The following is a 19,766-nucleotide window of genomic DNA, read 5'->3' on the forward strand; positions in this document are numbered from 1 at the left end:
CATCGAGATCTTCTTCCAGGGAAGAAAACTTCGATCATTACTAATAATCACGATCCTATTTTCCCACTAGGAAATGACTATTAAATAATGTAAGGTAGGACCAATATCTTGCCGAGCCGGAATATAACTTTCCGAATAAACGTTCAGGAGGATATTATTAAGTCACTACGCGCACGTTAAAACATTCACCGTTCTTGGGCGGACGCTTCTAGTTCTGCGCACGTTACTATTGTACGTGTAAACAACTCCAAACGTAAACTATAAACTTTAAATTTTTTTACGTACGAAAAAAAGAGGCACAACATTCAGATAGTTGTCCGCCAAAAGCGATCGCCTATTACAAACGCTGTTGCTAGGTCCCCGTTAAACTCCGTGCACCTCTTACGTAACACCGGTATTGTTATAGTAAACTGACTCCTCGTCTCGCTACGATCTTTTACGAGCAAAGCTATTATAGGTGGAATAACGAGTCCCCTATCGGTTTCGTTTGAAAAGAGACACTACGCTAAAAGTATACTTAAAGGCTCTCCCCCCCCCCCCCACCACCACCAAAGAAGAGTTGCTAGGATGCTGCATTGATTTGTCTTGTTATTTTATTCAGCCAGCTTTTTATTTTATTTTATTTTTTTTTTTTTTTATTTTTTTTTTTTTTTTTTTATGTCGATCGACACCGGGTGGAACACTTTGAAATTCATTGACTCTTACGGAACGTAGCGGCAGAAGTGGGCGGCAAGCAATGGTGCATCCTGTGCATGGCCCTCTTGGTGGCACTGGGGACGGGCGTCGGAGTCGGAGTCCCCCTGGCCTTACGATCCGGCTCGTCGCTGCAAGAACGACTCATCGCCGCCCAGAACATCTTGGCTCAAGTGCCTCTCGTCGACGGGTATGTAACAGAATTTCTTCTTATTTCTTTTTTTTTTTCTTTTTAGAAGGGGGTGCTTCTTTTTTTTATTTCAGTTCGCTAAAAGTACTTCCCCTTTTTACTACCTTAAAGTTTAGCGTGATGATGTTAAGTGATCTCTATGCCAATACGCAGCTAAAAAAGGTTGATTTGAAACGAGGCAGTACTTCTTTTCTAAAGTTCCTTTTTCTTTTTAAATGGAAAGAAATGCACACCGGCTGGGGGGTCATGATGGACACTTTTTGAATGCTAATTCTTGCCCCTTTTCCCGTTCTTTCTTTCATTCCTTTGAGTATCATTCATTCTTGTCCAATAGTATTTTTTTCCTGTCGTGAGCGACTTAAGGGGCCCTACCAACTCGTTTTTTCCACACCATAAAATTCCCCCCTCCTTATTTTTTTTTTTTTACCCAATTCTTTATACTTATATGTATTTCTATTCGTTTGCCCTTTTTTTTTTTTTTATTGATATGCTCTGGTGGCAACGAAACTCTTCATCTGGAGAGCCCAACTACTTAGCTATTCCTTTCCTCATTGCCATTCTGCTCATCGCTTTTTTTTTCGAATCTTCTTTCTTTTCTTGTTTTTCATTGTGATTTCTTTCTTTTTGCATAACCACTTACGGAAAATCCAGCTGTTGGAAAGATCAGAGACTGCTGCCATTGATGCATAGCTGTGCATACAGCTGATTCACTTGATGATGAATACGCAATCGCATGCAAAATGGTTTCATTCGTATACAATAGCGTCATTCCCGAAAATCATGACGTGGGCGCGATGCATCAACTGTCATTTAAAGATTTGCGTCTTATTCGTAAATTTCCCCCACCGTTTTGGCTTATTACGTGGTGGGTTTTTAACCTTTTATTTTTTTGAATTTCGGAGCACGGAGAGAAGCTCTATTGGCCATCCTATAGCTCAGACAGAGACGGACTGCGGCGTCGAGTAAAATGACAAGTTGATGTCTGTCAAAATCCGCCGTGTGATTCATCTGCACAGGGCGTGGCCGCAATGCGTCTGGCCTTTTTGGGGAGGTCGTGAGAAGTTGGCGGGCCTAATTTCAAGTCGACACAAGCCGGAACGTTAGCTGATTACTCGACTGTTACTATTAACTGCGTTAGAGCGTATCACTACTGTGTGTGTGTGTGTGTGTGCACAGTAGAACTCATGTTTGTAGGATTAGCGCACGCACAAAGTGTTTTAGCGTTGATCGTAGGGGCACTTATAGCTCACGCGTGTGTCTAAACATGGTCGAACCTGAGGTCTATTGCTCATCCATGGCGCATCTCATCTCCCATGTAAATTGAATTAGGATTTAGCTTGACTTGGTGACGCTCAAGTGGGAGTTCTTTGTGATGAAAAATCCATCAGCTCCGCGTAGCAATGGATGGATAACAAAACGATTGCCACTTTCCTTTTTTTATGTGGAGGGATCTAATTTATTCACAAGCGCGTTTGGAGACGTGCTAGCGCAATCGGAGTGCGAATCGTGAGAATATCATTCCACCCCCACACTTCTCTAAACTCAAATAATTCATTGATTAAGTTTTTTTTTTTTCGGCTCGCCGCTCATCGTCTTCTGCAAGTGGGAGAGACGACTAAACCATCCGCCACCGTTTAACCTTTTCTTTTATGTTTTAAAATAAAAAAAATTTCATGATTTATAGCCTTATTTCGCGCAAGATTCGTGTACAGCATAAATGTGGAAAAGGGCGGAACCAGAACTTTCGGCGTGCGGTGAACATTTAACGATTTCCGAACATTCACCATAAAGAGTTTAACGATGTTGCGTACAATTCCAACTAATTCGTTCAACTATCGACAGGTGAAAATGTCAATAAAAAGAGGCCATGGAGACCGTGGGAAAGCATGGGAGGAAGATCGCAATTCTCAGACTTCGCTCGATCGCTGGTAGACCCGAGTTCGAATCTCGTCACAGTCTAGGATTTTCTTCAAAAAAATTCTTACCTCTATTCAATTTAAGCCTACTGAAGGCTTTGTTGGGCGGTAACACTTTTGAATGAAGTTTGGTCACCGGTGTAGCGATAATCTAATTTCTGGGTACCAACATTTTATGGGTGAGGGACTTTCGTTTCTCGCGTAGGCTTAAGTGGAGAAAATCCTTTTTTTTTGTTTGCTAGACGGCAAAATATCTGCGAATTTCAGCTAACTGATCTAATCGATTGATGACGTTCTTGGAATTCCAGCAAAATGATCCGTCTCACATGACTTGTGAATGATTGCGTTCAAGGGCTGACAGCCTTCCTTGGCGTTTAGGCGCAATCGTTTCCCTGCTAGAAACTTGTGCCAACCGACGGCCGCACGAGTAAGAAAAACTTATGTAAATGAAACTCTGCTTCCCACAGACAAACTAACTCTAAAAGCCTTCTTTCATCCGATCCTATTCCAAAGGCAAGACGCTCGTTTTCCAGCCATTCGTTTTGCCTCGTTTTCTTTTTTTTTTTTCTTCTTCTTCTTCTTCTTCTTCTTCTTCTTCTTTTAAACTACATGCAGTACCGACTCAATTAACTGTTGCCTTTAACGTATTACTTGAGCGAAATGAAAAAATTGAGCATCAGTAAGAGCTAACATACACAAGAGCAGCCTCCGTTTCCGGATGCCTCTGGGCGCTCGTTTGCAATAAGATAAGTCCATTACTGCCAATGAGTTGTTTTTTTTGTTTTGTTTTTTTCCTTTTTGCTCGTAGCTCTTAAGTCTTGGATGTTATAGTTCCGTACATCTGCTCTACCATTGTCTCTTAAGAGGAGTGTGATCCTGTACGTAGCAGATATAGTTCCCTCCGCCATCTCGACAGCCCCTTTGTAATCCATCACGGATCGAGTTGCCCATTAATATACACACACAGACGCTGAGACATGCCAAATGTAAAAGCCAGAAATGCAATTGAAAGAGAGTGAATTAAAGCGAGGCGCAGAGGAATCTATAGACGAACGTCGATTGGAAAAATAAATATTAAAAAAATTGATAGAAATTCAAGAATTCCAATTGGTAAGAAAAAGCTTTTGATTACACGTATAAATAGTTACATAAAGAGCGGAGAGATTGATATTCAAAATCGGCTGTCTGCGATTCGATTCCCCCCCTAAAAAGTCATCAATTCAACCGACGGATGTTTTTTTTTTTTTTTTTAAAGAATGAAGGAGGGATAAAAAAAAAGGCATCCTTCCCGCGTGCAGGCAAAGCTTATCGATTCAACTGTAAAGACGAGAATAACAGGCCGGAAATGAGACCGGTCGAGCGGAAGAGAAGTGAAGAGTTCCACTCCATACATCTATTTTTGTGCCTGTACCTACAGTATAAGATCCTTGGTATTTTTTTTTCTACAGTACCCGACAAAAAAGAACCCGCAATTCAAGGGCCCACAAGAAAAGACTGTTTTCTATTATTTTTTATGCATACCCAGTATTATGAACTTTCTTCTCGATCAATGTTCTACCATCTAAACGCACCTTACATTAGGACACGTGTACAGATGCATGTTTACAAGCATTCGTGTAGCCTATACGATGCGCTTTCAATCGATAAAAAGTATCAGTCTGTTCTGGCATTTTCTTCCATTTCCTTTTTCATATTTCCCGCTCTGTTTGCCACAACGCACTGTTCTGGTCCCTTTTAGCAGGGGTCCTACCTTGAAGGCAATATTGTATGTTTAAGTGCATACGTATTTGTTTGCGATTTTTTTTTTTTTACATTATATGACGGTCATAATGAAGTAACATGGTCAAAGTGGACATGCAATCCTTGCTCGCATCGAAGCTTCCTTGTTTCGTTTATTTGGGGCTGTGAAGCAACTGGATAAATCAATTAAAATGTAGACGATCAAACTGAGGCGAACAGAGCATTTCAGGTCATTGCAATTCACGTTCGTATGGTGCTCGTTAGCTAGGCGAGTCTATGCGTTATAATCCTCTTCATCACCTAATCGTTTTTGTATGTTGGCTCGTGAAAATCCCTCGTTGTATGGAATTACCATTGCTACATTTGTGTGCGTGATACATTGGGTACAAATGTCCAGCGACGAGTGGCAAAAAACACGGTCTATACAAAATAGTTTTTTGTTTAAAGCAATAATTGCTGTTTTTTTTTTTTAATATCTTTGCCAAATTGTGTAGAATGTATCCATATTTCTGTCAACTTTCTTTCAATCCCTCTGTCTTTCTTTCGGGTGTACTTCGAGGTGGGGTTAAGAAAAAAAAAAGTTTGCGCTTTGCAATGCTGGATTCTTCTTATTTCCGGTTTGGTGTGCAACTAATGCCGTTCTGGCCGACTGGGTAAATGCACCCGTCTGCTGCCAGCTTCCAACGTAATTACTGGGCTAGACCGTAATGAACTTTATCGATTTACTATACGCCATCGTAATGCATTGCTCTGTTGTGTGTGAGACGTTGCGACTTGTCTTCCTCGTCGTAAGATGAAACACACACTTACGCCCTCACAATCTCTCAACGCTATCCATCCTTCTTTTTTATGTCGATGGGAGGGAGATCTTTAGCCTCAGCCACACTTGTCCGTAGCTTTTAATGATGACCTGACTGCCATACAACAACTGCTCGGATACATCAATGTTTGTCTCTATTTTTATTATTATTATTATTTTTTTTTTTTTGCGGTCGCCACTAATTCGATGACGTTGACCAATCAGCCACAACGACATGCCGTGGAACATCCGCAAATTTGCTGGCGGAAAGCTCAACACGCTAAGGGCCCTGGAAACTGGCCTTCAACATCTTGACCCGTGGTCCAAGAGTGCCTGGTCGCACACAGATTTTCCGAGACTAAGAGAAGGACGTGTCGGTGCTCAGGTAAGATAATACGCCCTTTATGCTGCCTATCTATCTTCCCCTTATTCTGCTAGCAACCGCACGTGCAGCTGTCCTGGAAACGGGAACCTGTGCAAGACGAACGCACTCTGAAACGCGGTGTTTGACCTACAACTTTTCTCTCTAAATCCTATAACTTTTTCGTTCTAGTTTGTTAGCTCTGCTAGTCTGTATATATACTTCTAGATTGTTAAAAAAAAAAAAAAAAAAAAAACTTCTTATAGTTGTATTGTTTAAAATCCCAGTGGCAAGATCCTCGTCTTTGTTGTATTACTCTTCGATGACTAATGTCTCCCGGATGTAAAGACTAGTGAACCATCTGATTACTGTATTATTCATATTTGTTTATTTATATTTTTTCTTCCTCTTCTTTCTCTTCTTTTCATGTGATCACAAAAAATAACAAAACTTCAGTTCTGGGCGGCTTACGTCCCCTGCGGAGCCCAGTACTTGGACGCCGTCAAACAAACTCTGGAGCAGATCGATCTGATCAAGCGCATGGTTGATCGATACTCGGACTATCTTCGATTAGCCGTCGATGCCAAAGGTAGGTTAATTTTTCAGTATATTGCCATCGTGTTTTTTTTTTGTAGTCTGCTGGCAAACGGTGTAAGTTATTGATTTCAAAATGTTGTGTGATTTCTCTTCATCATCCATCTTGCCTTCTCTGTGAGTCCTATGATTAATGTACAGCAGAGCTATGTGTAACGATATCAATCTAAACTTGTCCATCTCCATATAAAGCCAATCGCAAAATATCACTCATGGGAAGGGGGGAACGGATGAGAAAGAAGGCGGGGAGAGGAACGTGATGAGCAAAAGTGCGAGAAATCATTCGTCTTTTCCCAACCCCAAGCAACAGCAGCAGCAGTGGGACGCAACTTTGATGTCATCCGTTAATGTCGATGTTATGCCGACCACGACTCCCTAGTGACTGTGTGTGGATTTTTTCAAAGAAGAAAAAAAAAAAAAAAGAACAGAGTTCGAAGAGTGGCAATCTCTTTGGCGACTTGGGTGGCAAAACATTTGCAATTTAAGGGAGACAGGCCTGGACGCCTGTCGCTGATGTCCTTCTCAATGTTTGCAAAGGGAAAATCATGACTAGTTTGCCTAATGGTAAAGTTTGACTTTGCAAACAGTGGGCAAACCGACTTGTCTGCTGAAAAATTTGCATTTGTCCACTTCCAGATGGAGTTTGATGCTGCTTGCTTAGGGGAGCCCAGAGAAAGGCGGCTCGTTAAACGCTTAGTACGGTGTGCATAGTGCATTTCAACTGGACTTCTCTGCCGCCTCTCTCTCTGCATGTCTACTGATGTCCCGGCCCGTTGGCTCCGGATACTTATACGCCAGCTTAGTATAGGGATTTTCGAGGACCAGCAGACGGGCCCTTCTTGTTCGACTCCGACGCAAGCAATCTCGTAGAGTGTGATTACGAGATAATGCAAAAGGAAGAAAATGGGTGTAGGACTGGCTAAAGGAAGAATAGTTATGACGCAATCGATCGGAAAAGCGCCGGCTCTATGTACAATCAAAAAAGAATAGCCTCCCCCCCCCTCTCTGCAAACCCTTCGTATCAATGGCGGTTATCGGGCAGCAAAAGGGAAAACAAAAGTAGAACGAACGTGACTAGTGGTAATATAACGGGAAAAAGGAACAAAAAAAAGAGCGACGTGATAGCGCAGGCCACGTACTGTATAAATAAGACTGTCGTGTTGTTCGTAGATATATACTGCACTGTTATGTAGTGGCACTTGTCTTTATTTTATTTTGTTATTTTTATTTTTATTCTTATGCATTCGCAGGCATTGAAGAATCGCATCGCGACGGACGGATAGCCAGCTTATTGGGCGTCGAGGGAGGCCATTCGCTGGGCAACAGCCTTGGTGTTTTACGCACCTACTATGACCTAGGAATCCGTTACGTAACCCTCACCCATACGTGCAATACTCCATGGTAGCGTATAAAGTTGTTCTTTTATTGGTTTTATTTGATTTGTTTGTGTGTGTGTGTGTGTGTCTACATCCCGTCGATTTTGCTTCCCAACGAAATGATTGAGTTAATTAGTACGCCGGAAGATTAACACTGCTTTTATTGTCGTTTTGGCTCACTGTTAGGGCAGATTGTTCCATCGCCGAAGCCGATCCTCATCATCCGCGCGAAGGAGGTCTCACCCAGTTTGGAAAGGTAAACCATTCATAATTTTTAATGATGTAATTGCGATAGAATTGTGATAGATGTAATGATTCCGTAGAAAGAAAGTAAGTTTAAAGTATGATTCAAAGAAACCCTGTTAGTGTCCCCCAAAACTAACTTCTCCCATTGCGGATAGTTATTGCTCGATTACGTCGTTGAGTTGTCGAAATCAAAACATCTCGTCTACAGACTGTAACTTTCGTTGCCACTGGGGGAATGTAATGCAACTTATTAATATGCAATACTGTAGACAGGCAAAGCTATACGTCTGGAAGTTAGATTGGGCAGAAACACAGTTATTGTTCGTCAACTGATGTTTATTGCATGTCAATATCGAATCCGCCCACAACTAGACGTCTCCTGAAATCCGTATGAATTATCCAGCATTGCATCGACTAAACCTTAGAAACAACTTTCATCTCTTTTCCATACTTTGACTCTTCTCATCTTTGATTGGTTCGTCAACCATTGACTTGAGAACAAGCTCGTAGGTGTTTCCTTATAAAAGAATGTCTTCGTCGCTTATCCGTAATTGTAATTAACTTGCCAAACGATTCGAACCTGGCGGAAGCGGCCGATCTTCGATAAATGTCCCTATGAATTGATGGCACTTGGTAAACCAGAAACACCACGAAAAAAGGGGAGATGTAATAAATAACAAAGCTCACTTAGACACAACTACACGAAGCTATAACAAGCGTGAAGTACCAACTAGTCTTGGCCATCATTCTGTGTCGCTGTTGTTTCGCTACGTGGCCAAGTTGATTCCTAATCCAAATCTTGGTACGCCATGGTAAATAACAAATAGTTTCTCTCCCACGTTTTTTTCCCATCCAAGTCTAGCTCTGAACATGCAGGTCTATTTTCTTTCGTTCTTTTTTTACTACCCTTTTGTTGACTGCTACTTCCCCTCTGGGAGATTGTCACAATCCATTTCCGCCATCCAAGCGAACCCACTGCGTACATAGCCTATATAAATACTGTTTTATATGTGTGCGTATGTGTACTACCTCGCCGTCTTCTCTCTCTCTCTGTGTGAGTGTGTGTGTCCGGTTGGTTGTCCTGTCCAGTCCAGTCGACCGACTGTCGAGTTCAATTCATCTTGATTCTTTTCTTCATTTCGTTTTTTTCCCTTTATATTTACTTTTTCTTTTTGGCTTTTGCCTTCATTCTTTCCACCCTGTTTTTCTTTCCATTTGTTGGAGATCTCGGGATCGTGAATGAAGTTGTTCAAGTAGACGTGTACCGTTCAGTTCCTCTTAACAAAGCATCCCAAGTCTACTTGTGATACGTTCATGCATGTTATTCATGTTTGTTCCGGCCGAGTCTTCTTTTTCCTCGTGTCCATTCGATTGAAGTGCTTTGATGAATCGATTGGGGGGGGGGGCGTTTGCCGCTTGAATGAAGGGATTCAGACATCAGCAGGTGATGAAAAACATCGATCATTCTCACCTATTGCACCAGTGGTTGCCATGGAAAACCTACAATGCAACCCGTGGCTATAACTATACCTCTAATCAAAAGCAGAACCGATTGTATGGATAGCTTTTTCGTTTCTTTTCCCACAAAAATCATAAATTTTTTAGTAAGATAAAATAAAATAAAATAAAATGGAACTTTAATCATCCGTGGTGAACGAGAAGTTTATTCGATCGATCAAGATTTGATTTCGAATTTTAGAGAAAGAACAAAAAAAAACTATGAATACAAATGTAGATTCCTACTAGCACCAGCCATCAGTGGTTTTACCTAGTTCCAATACGGAAAGATTGAGATAGATAAAGAGAAAAAGAAAGCAAAAAAAAAAAACTGAGTAGATCTAGAAAGCACCAAATCCCTTGCAAAAGCTAAAAACTACTGCCTCTGGTTGGCTGCAGAGATGCACGATATAGAAAGTCTAGTCGAGTTTCACGGGACTCTATCTAAGCCTGATACTCGTAACGAAAAGAACCTAGATAGAAGTTTAGAATATAAAAAGCTTCATCTTGATCTTAGTACATAAGAGGCTTACAATTCCCCGCTGTTCATCGACGGAGAGAGGGAAGAGAGGTAGACATTTCTTTTTCTATTCCCCGTTTGCATTTTTTTTTTCCTGTTGTCTCCTTTATCCGATGGTGTCTACCCTTTTTCCTTTAACTTAGATTTCTTTCCACCATCAGTTTATTTGTATTCGGAAAATCATATTCATCTGCTAGCCTAATTTGAGCTTGTTCATTGATACTCCTTGTCTAAAGAAATGGAGCGCAGAATTTTTTTTTTTAGAACTTGATTACGTAAGCCTGTACGAAGGCCCTTAATCTTTACGAAAAGCATCTGGCAAATGTATTTTGTGTTGTTGCTTCTTTTTTTTTTTTTTACTTAACCATCTCTTAAATCATTATCACACAGTTGGTGATCAAAGAGATGAACCGACTGGGCGTCATCGTCGACCTGTCGCACGCATCGTCTGCCACCATGCACCACGCGCTGGACGCCAGCCGAGCGCCGGTCATCTTCTCCCACTCGTCGACGCGGGCCCTGTGCAACATCACCCGAAACGTGCCGGACGACGTCCTCAAAAGACTGGTAAATATTCACAAAACACTTTCTAAGTCAACAGCAAACAGGCACATACAAGAACAAACCTCTTTCTTCCTATTTTTTTTTACTCTTGCCAAACATATATGCCCACGCGTAGAAAACATAAATAATATATCGGCCTCTGATAGGAAGGATACAGCCTAGAGCGATTCTGTGAGCCACTATACGAGCTTGTAGTTCTGAAGAAAGATAAACCCCGCAGCAGACGAGTAGTATTTGCACTGCCATGAATCCCGCCGAAACGTTGTACAGCATAAGCGCAACGTTCTCGTCATTATCTTTTACTTGTGTACAAGGAACAGCTTCGGGGTGGGCAAAAAAAACAAGAAAACACAACGTTTACAACGTCTTTTAAAAGCTCCAGACATTTTCGTTTATAGACGAAATAGCTATTCATTTTATTTAACCGATGGTAGGCAAAGAACTTGCCTACTCCACTTCAGCGTATGTGCAGTTGTTCGTGGCCGAGATCCATCTTATACGCCTCCACATTTTACTTTTTTCCTTCCACTTGTGTCTGCTGGTTATTTTCGGGATATCATTGGCTTTCGGGCAAGTGGCCACAAGGACACCTAATCGCTCGGTTGCCCCGGCGATCACACTACGTCTACTACAACGTAACGACCGAAACTGTATATTCCTGTATCGTCCATGGGCACCATACCACTGGTCGACAAATGAAAACAAACATGCAGCTGAGTAATTAACGATTAAAAGAGGCCAAAGTTTTGCTGCGTGCTGGAGAGAGTTGTTTGTTTTATATGGCATCCCATTTTCTTTTGTTGCTCTTGTTGTATAGTCGTCGTTGTTTTCTAACCTCGCACCGAGTTGTCTGGACAACAGTCAACACGACAACTCACTCCCGCCCGTGCCTATTACAACTTTTCTTGGGCACAGATGGAGCGAGAGGAGGAAGAGGACCCATGTAAAAAAGGCGACGTAAAGAGTGGTTCCTTATAACTCGAGATAAGTAAGTAAATAAACAGAGAGGCGAGTAGGAGAAACAGAGAAGTGGAAATTAAAAAAAAAAAAAAGAGAAAAACTCGCGTGTTTCTAGAAAGAAACTTGGTTAATTATTGGATGGGAAATGTCCGGGCAGACTTTCACTTTCCACTTAGACTCCAGATACAACAACAAATAGTAATAACTACGCGCGAGAAAACATACAGCAAGAGCTACGTATGGGTTTGTTTTGGGGAAGAAACAGCAAAACTCTTGTGAATCGCAAAGGTAATGCCCATTCGTTTCCATAAGCGACGGCGCACTTAGGAGTTGCGGTATCGATTTGTTTTCTTTTCCTATTCTCTGTCGCCTTACGACTCCGTAAGGAAGCGCTACATAACTTTGCTGACCCCAGTCGCTGTTTGCCGCACCCGTTAATCCTGTGTATATTGACTTTGCTTTTTCTTTCGTTCTTGTTGTGGTGGTGTCGGTGGCCCTTGTTTGCTTACGATTTAGGTGACCAACGGTGGTATAGTGATGGTGAGCTTCTTCAGCCTCTTCGTCAGCTGCAACAAGACGACGACCATTCCGGATGTTGTCGGTAAGTGGTTCGTCTCGTTGTGTATTTTACCTAGTGCCTTGTATACCACAGAAGATTCTTCCCTCAACCACATTTGTTCTTCTTCATCACCAGCTACGAACATCCAGTGCATCGATTTTTATTTTTTGTTCCAGTTGTTTTTCCTCTTGGCCATCTTTTACCTTTTCCTTTCTGTTACGTTCTTCCCGACCTTCAGGTTCATATTTAAGAACGATTTTGTTGTTTACCTGTCATTGATTTCCTTTTCTTCACTTCCTTTTTCTCTGACTTGTCTCGATAAATGACGTGTTTTTTCTCATCTCCTGTTGTGGACACCCTTCGGAACAAAACTAAAGCGCACATCAATCACATCCGGCGTGTCGCTGGGATCGATCACGTTGGCATTGGAGCAGGTTACGACGGCATCAACACGTACGTCTTCCTACACGGCGGAGGAAATTATTGATTCCTCCGTCTTGATTGTTGTGTTTACTTTCACCATTGGGACTTCTTGTAAGAAGCTTATATGCGTGCTTGTATCATTTCCTGCCTGGAATCATAGGACGCCTCAAGGACTGGAAGATGTTTCCAAGTATCCGTACCTTTTTGCCGAACTGTTGCAAGATCCAACATGGTCGGAGGAGGATCTGAGAAAGCTGGCTGGATTAAACTTTCTCCGAGTATTTCGGCAAGTCGAAAAGGTATTTGATTAGCTGCATTTGAAGGTTATGTTGTACACGCGGAGGAAGTGACGTGCGTTTTGTACAGACACACAGACACACACACAACAAAAGGCTCTTAATGACATTGAAATGGCGTAACACTACAACAAGTAGTAACAAATTCGTTATCTTCATTCTTTTGCGCGTGTGGGCGTAAGGCAAGTCATCATTGGGGATTTACTCCTTCGTGTGCTTGCATCCGCAAAGCGTAGTAGACTCGAGAAACCCCACTATCGTATGCGTACAATCTGTTTTACTTTCTGTACATTTGTCTTCGTACTCATTGCTTTTATTTTTATTTAGCAAAGAAAAAAAAATATCCTTTTTGCGTTTCCTTAAAAAATACAAATAAAATAATAATAATAATCTGTAGGTGACTCGGTACATTTTAGAGAGAATTCCTGTAGGCAAAAATTTGGAGGGTTCAGTTTTGTAATACCTTTGAATGCACTGCTAGGGATTTTCCACTACTGAATAAATCATTCGCAGCTATAGGCAGTTATCTCCTTGTTTTCTTTCGACGTTTAGAAGCGCAATCCGTGCGTGAGTTTGTTAGCAGAGAGCTCCCTCTATCATCCGTTTTCCTTTCCCTCTCTGGATCTTCCTGTCTTCTTCACCGTTATTTTGCTGTCTCTCAATTTCTTTTTATAAATAAATATACGATGGAATGTAAAAATAAAGAACTCGAGGCCGGATGGAATTGGTTGGTGTAATAGGACCAAAGTGCCCGTGCGCACCTGAATAGCCTCATTTTCCCATACACGGAGAAATCGATCGTGCAGTGATCTTTTTAAATATTACTAACGTACTGTATATACTAACGTAATGTAGGCATACTTTTCTTTTTTAAACTTCTCAATGGAAAAAGTGGGTGTAGAATTCTGTCGTTATTAGTCATGCTTTTGGATTCTTAATGATTCGATCTCTAATTGATTGATCAAGGTTCGAGAGGATCTTCGACGAGCCAACACCTTGGCCGACGAGACGTCCATCACCAACGAAGAGCTGAAAGGACAACTCCAGTGCGTCTACCAGGAGCGCAGCGCCGTTCAATCGGTTGTCACTTGATGAGCGGAACTTCTTTGAATACCGATTATATCCCCATTTTCGTTTCTCAAACCATGTCTCTATTGCCATCTGCCCCATCAGCAAACCTTGTTTTTCCTAAATCCCCCTCCTACCAACTCTTAGCCAACAGATGGGAAATTTATGTACAGACATGCATTTTCCGAGGAGATGGAATAATATGATCCTTATTCACTCGCTCCCTTTCATCCGCCTTTCGTTTCAGATTGTATTTATACCTTTATTTACGTTGCGTTATTGTTGTTATACTGTTACCGTCGTATTGCCTCCTTCGTGGAGCGCCACCTGAAAATAAGTAAAGCAAGCGAGCTGAAACCTGCAGCAATGAAGAGAAATATTGTCCTACGGATAGGGTTTTTTGTTTCCCATACCATCCCCTTTACAAGCAATCATGACAGCGCTATCATGACGTGGAATTTTATATTCCATGTTTTCATGATTGTTTAAGTCCCCTTTCTCGTATTATTTTAACATTTATTTGTTGCCGTCTGTTTGCGTCGAAACGTGTTTTTCTGCCTACTGTGTAGGCGTGGACAAGTATGTGAATATCTTTTTGTATTGCGATGACATTTCGGTTGACATAAACGGTTGGAATTTTGTTTTGGATTGTAGACCACAGACAAGGAAGACCCGAAACATTTATTACTGTGGTAACAGTTGAAGTACTTCATATTAATAGTAATGGTCGGAACTTTATTTTGGTTTTTACACAAAACTTTCACTATGTTCGTCTAGTTCTATGCACTAATTTACTTTTTTCATTTTCCAAGTTTTGACTACATTTATTTCAATGTTCACGTCGCAAATCCAGACAATGTTAATAGTGGCCTTCGCCAGTGCCCCAGTCTTTTTGTATTTTAGAGCGAATCCATATCTGGTCTTGATTCATTTTTCTCCTCTTTTTACAGAAGTTTTGCTGAAAAAGTTCCCCAAAGGAATCGAGCAACCGAAGCGTTTGGGACATAAAACTTTTGATTGCACAAAAAACCGGCGCTGTCTTTTTGCTGTCCTGACGCAGAAAGTGTGAGCGCTTTCTTTAAAAGCGTCGTCAACGGGGAACTATAGGGCTTGATCAAGAAACTTCCCACTGAGTTCGTTAACTGATTTCTTCTAACTTTGAAAATAACAATACTCTTTCTAGTAATGCTGCTGACATGGAAAAGGGTGGCAGCTATATTAAATAGGATTGGATAATTACGGAACGCCGTTTGCTTAAAAAAAAAAAAATAGATTACTCCTGTTCTGTTGTTAATCCATGAACTATACCAAGAGAGGGGTGTATTCTGTTGCCAATCCATGAAGTTTCCCGATAGGAATTCTGTCTAGGTACCACTGAACCGTTCTTTACGATATTTTTCTCGGTAGATGGCGATAGCTGTAATACGGATTCGACACAGGTTTCGGGGATTTCAGAAATGTTTTATACATTTTCTCAGATATCGTGCAGTTGCTTCCAAACTGATGTTGTCGAGTAGCTGACGTGACGGCGGAGTGCAACGTAACGTTTTCTACATTATAACTGTCTTAATTAGGGAGGGCGCGGCAATGAAACTCAACCATAGGTTTTCCGAGTGTTCATAGTCGCCGCTAGATGGCGTTAACTCTTTTAAATGCTAGGGGGAAAGGTATGGCATATGGCAATCCGTTTTACCCCCAAAAAAAAAAAATTCGCCAAAGAAAAAAAAAATTCGCCAAAGAAAAAAATAATTCACACTTTTTTCTTTTTTTCCGACACGTAGCCACTACCGCTCAGACCCGTTATTACTGGCGTAGGCAATTTCAGTCCATTGGATGCCATTCGCAGTAAGTTCAGTAGCGTGGATGGAGAATAACGCTTGGCTGGAGGAACAATTGAAAAATGGATAAGATAATACAACAAAAGGATGGTAAGTTTAAACATTATTATATTGGTTTTCAGTTATTAATTATTGTTTATTAGATCAAATTATGAAGCTGCAGGCCCAATTATTGGAACAACACAAAATATTAGATAACAGCAAAGCTAAGGATGGTAAGGCCTAATACGTAATGATTCTATTTATTTGCTTTTATTCATTTGTGTTTTGTAGCTCAAATTTTGAGTCTACAAGCTCAGGTAGGGGAAAAGAACAAATTGGAACGGAACAGTTTCCAAACAGTGAAGGAGGTTTTTCCAAACTCATCCCTAACTGAACATGAGGATGAATTGGCATTAGGCGAACACAGTCAGGTACCTAAACTTTTCAAATAAGAATTCAAAATAAGTATAGAATTTTAACAAACAATTATTTATTGTTTAGTTATTCAGTCTACCACCTGACAGTGTGTTAAAGTTAAATTCTGTTAGTGCTGCACTAAAAGAATTGTTAGTAATAAGTCCATGCAGCGAAGGAAGTGAACAATTGTGGAACTGTATTTGGGTTGAAAATGGGTGTGGTATGGAAACCCAGAAATAGCATGAGTTCAACATAAAACATGAATTAGGTACTTTTCGGTTTTTTGTCTATCAAAAGAGTATTTTTAATGCTATTATTTTGCATTCACAGAATTTTAGTGGGAGATCAAGTCAAGTCTCGAAGTGTTACAGGATGGAAGAGTGAGCCTACAGTTGAAAAACACTGAAAGTGCATTACCATTAAGGTATGAGGTAAAGTAATAGAGTATGCAAATTGTCTAATGAGAAGTACCATCTTGTGTGAATGAATCCTGTGTAACAACAATCCTTTATAGTTCTGTCACAGCTAGAAGCCTCAAATAATTTTGCTTCTCTTGCTAAAGAACAACTTGTCCTTTACGTTCAGAGTGTTGGTGAAGCTGGGTACTTAAATGGCCCTAAAGATGTTTCATTTCGTTTGGCATTGCAGCAATGAACATCATACATGGACTCTTTAGGTATGAAAGGAATTTTCTTGAAAATTTTTTGAATTTATGACAAAGCATTTCTCCTGCTTTTTGCCAACCATGTCTAATCTAAAAAAAAAATTTATCCTATAGGAAAGGATTTTCAGCATACTGGGAACACAACTATCAACAATGCAACATTCTAGGGGTGCTATTTTATCATTCAAGAGCCTTATACAATGATTTTCATCTGCAATTTGTATGGCCTTTGCCAAGCTTCTGCCAGAAGTTGAATCTATAAGTCATGTAAGTCACATGAGCAACAATTGAGATGCTTAATGGTGTTGTTTTTCTTTTCTCAGCATAGGTTAATAGTAACATTGGATCTGAAAAGATTCTTGGTTGGGTCAAGACACTGAATAAATTGTATTGATTCGATGGATGACATGACATTTCTATACTTAATTCGGATTCCCCAGACGGTATTTGATATTTAAAAAATTGAAGTGCATATCTGGGCTCCCTTCCTTTCCGTAGCCCCGTTTCCCCTTGACTCGTAATAAGCCCGTAGGGGGTCATGCCCCTACTGTACGGTATATATAAAAACAACATATACCGAGGTTTGGAGGGCTCTGGCCGGAAAGGGGACGTGGGGGTCCGCGTAGTCCGATGATGTGTTCACGGAGGGCGACGTGGCTACCCACAAATCCGAACTAAAGGTTAATCGCTCCTGTAAAAATGTTCCAAATCTTCAGCTCTTCTTCCGGCTTCTCTTAGCCAATCACCGGGTAATCTCCCCGGTGGGTCAACAAGGCAGTGTCTCCCCCTGCCTGGGTTGACGGCAACTTTTGAAAGGGCTATTATGCCTTTTTAAAGTTGCAAAAATAATTGTAATGTGCAGAGAATTGTCAATAAAATTTTTTTTATAAAATGTTTTATCCAAAATTTGTTTCTTTCATTGTCTGTGTTAGCCGTGTTCACACATTACATTTATCAACTTTTTTTTTTTTTGCTTTGCTTTGTTTTTGTCACCTTTGATGGTAAGCATTGTTTCCATTGGTTTATCGTTTATCTGTAAGTATTCAATTAATATTTATTACACTCTTGAATTTTTCCACTTAGATTCAAGGAACAACATGTAATATCTGGATATTTTTTGAAGTAATTTTGTACTTTGTTTTACCCGTATGGGAACCGATCCCCAGACATTCAGCGTGCAACGCCGATGCTCTAACATTGAGCCACTAGATATATCTAAATATTTTATTATCGCATATTATATGTTATTGTCTAGGATATTTATGCAGTCTTTCACAAGTATATGTTTATCTTTCTATTTCTTTCATAAGGTTCATAGCTCTGTGGTAGAGCCTTCAGTTGCGACACCTGTTACCCTGGGATCAAACCTCATTAGATGTTTAAATATGAAGTAGAATAAATGTAGAAGAGTATATTGCAGAATTGCATTTCCTTTTTATTCTAAGTGTAAATGCAAGTCCACAAGTAACTAGAAAAAAGCCAACTTGACATCATATGATTCATGGCTCATTGGTAGAGCATCGGCGCGGTATGCCGAACATCCAGGGTTCGATCCCTGGATAATAATAGAATACTAACATATAAACGATAAACCAATGGAAACAATGCTTAATGCTTAAGGTGACAAAAACAAAAAATGCGAAGAAAAAAAAAAAGTTGATAAATGTAATGTGTGAACACGGCTAACACAGACAATGAAAGAAACAAATTTTGGATAAAACATTTTATAAAAAAAATTTTATTGACAATTCTCTGCACATTACAATTATTTTTGCAACTTTAAAAAGGCATAATAGCCCTTTCAAAAGTTGCCGTCAACCCAGGCAGGGGGAGACACTGCCTTGTTGACCCACCGGGGAGATTACCCGGTGATTGGCTAAGAGAAGCCGGAAGAAGAGCTGAAGATTTGGAACATTTTTACAGGAGCGATTAACCTTTAGTTCGGATTTGTGGGTAGCCACGTCGCCCTCCGTGAACACATCATCGGACTACGCGGACCCCCACGTCCCCTTTCCGGCCAGAGCCCTCCAAACCTCGGTATATGTTGTTTTTATATATACCGTACAGTAGGGGCATGACCCCCTACGGGCTTATTACGAGTCAAGGGGAAACGGGGCTACGGAAAGGAAGGGAGCCCAGATATGCACTTCAATTTTTTAAATATCAAATACCGTCTGGGGAATCCGAATTAAGTATAGAAATGTCATGTCATCCATCGAATCAATACAATTTATTCAGTGTCTTGACCCAACCAAGAATCTTTTCAGATCCAATGTTACTATTAACCTATGCTGAGAAAAGAAAAACAACACCATTAAGCATCTCAATTGTTGCTCATGTGACTTACATGACTTATAGATTCAACTTCTGGCAGAAGCTTGGCAAAGGCCATACAAATTGCAGATGAAAATCATTGTATAAGGCTCTTGAATGATAAAATAGCACCCCTAGAATGTTGCATTGTTGATAGTTGTGTTCCCAGTATGCTGAAAATCCTTTCCTATTGGATAAATTTTTTTTTTAGATTAGACATGGTTGGCAAAAAGCAGAAGAAATGCTTTGTCATAAATTCAAAAAATTTTCAAGAAAATTCCTTTCATACCTAAAGAGTCCATGTATGATGTTCATCGCTGCAATGCCAACGAAACGAAACATCTTTAGGGCCATTTAAGTACCCAGCTTCACCAACACTCTGAACGTAAAGGACAAGTTGTTCTTTAGCAAGAGAAGCAAAATTATTTGAGGCTTCTAGCTGTGACAGAACTATAAAGGATTGTTGTTACACAGGATTCATTCACACAAGATGGTACTTCTCATTAGACAATTTGCATACTCTATTACTTTACCTCATACCTTAATGGTAATGCACTTTCAGTGTTTTTCAACTGTAGGCTCACTCTTCCATCCTGTAACACTTCGAGACTTGACTTGATCTCCCACTAAAATTCTGTGAATGCAAAATAATAGCATTAAAAATACTCTTTTGATAGACAAAAAACCGAAAAGTACCTAATTCATGTTTTATGTTGAACTCGTGCTATTTCTGGGTTTCCATACCACACC

General features: G+C 40.5%; 2 protein-coding genes across 2 annotated transcripts; both read left to right on the forward strand.

Annotated features, from left to right (window-relative positions):
- Positions 1-718: 718 nt before the first annotated feature.
- LOC130685453 (dipeptidase 1-like) lies at positions 719-14,442 on the forward strand. The gene is made up of 10 exons (XM_057508752.2): positions 719-883; positions 5,564-5,723; positions 6,156-6,288; positions 7,544-7,694; positions 7,856-7,925; positions 10,323-10,499; positions 11,973-12,057; positions 12,393-12,468; positions 12,599-12,737; positions 13,701-14,442. The coding sequence occupies exons 1-10, from the start codon at positions 753-755 to the stop codon at positions 13,824-13,826; spliced, it is 1,248 nt and encodes a 415-aa protein (XP_057364735.2). The 5' UTR covers positions 719-752; the 3' UTR covers positions 13,827-14,442.
- A 1,158-nt stretch (positions 14,443-15,600) lies between these two features.
- On the forward strand, positions 15,601-17,063 carry LOC130685648 (uncharacterized). The gene is made up of 6 exons (XM_057508963.2): positions 15,601-15,730; positions 15,784-15,855; positions 15,914-16,053; positions 16,124-16,307; positions 16,370-16,715; positions 16,818-17,063. The coding sequence occupies exons 1-4, from the start codon at positions 15,703-15,705 to the stop codon at positions 16,277-16,279; spliced, it is 396 nt and encodes a 131-aa protein (XP_057364946.1). The 5' UTR covers positions 15,601-15,702; the 3' UTR covers positions 16,280-16,307; positions 16,370-16,715; positions 16,818-17,063.
- Positions 17,064-19,766: the final 2,703 nt, after the last annotated feature.

Source organism: Daphnia carinata, chromosome 3 (genome assembly GCF_022539665.2).
Source record: "Daphnia carinata strain CSIRO-1 chromosome 3, CSIRO_AGI_Dcar_HiC_V3, whole genome shotgun sequence".
NCBI lineage: Eukaryota > Metazoa > Arthropoda > Branchiopoda > Diplostraca > Daphniidae > Daphnia > Daphnia carinata.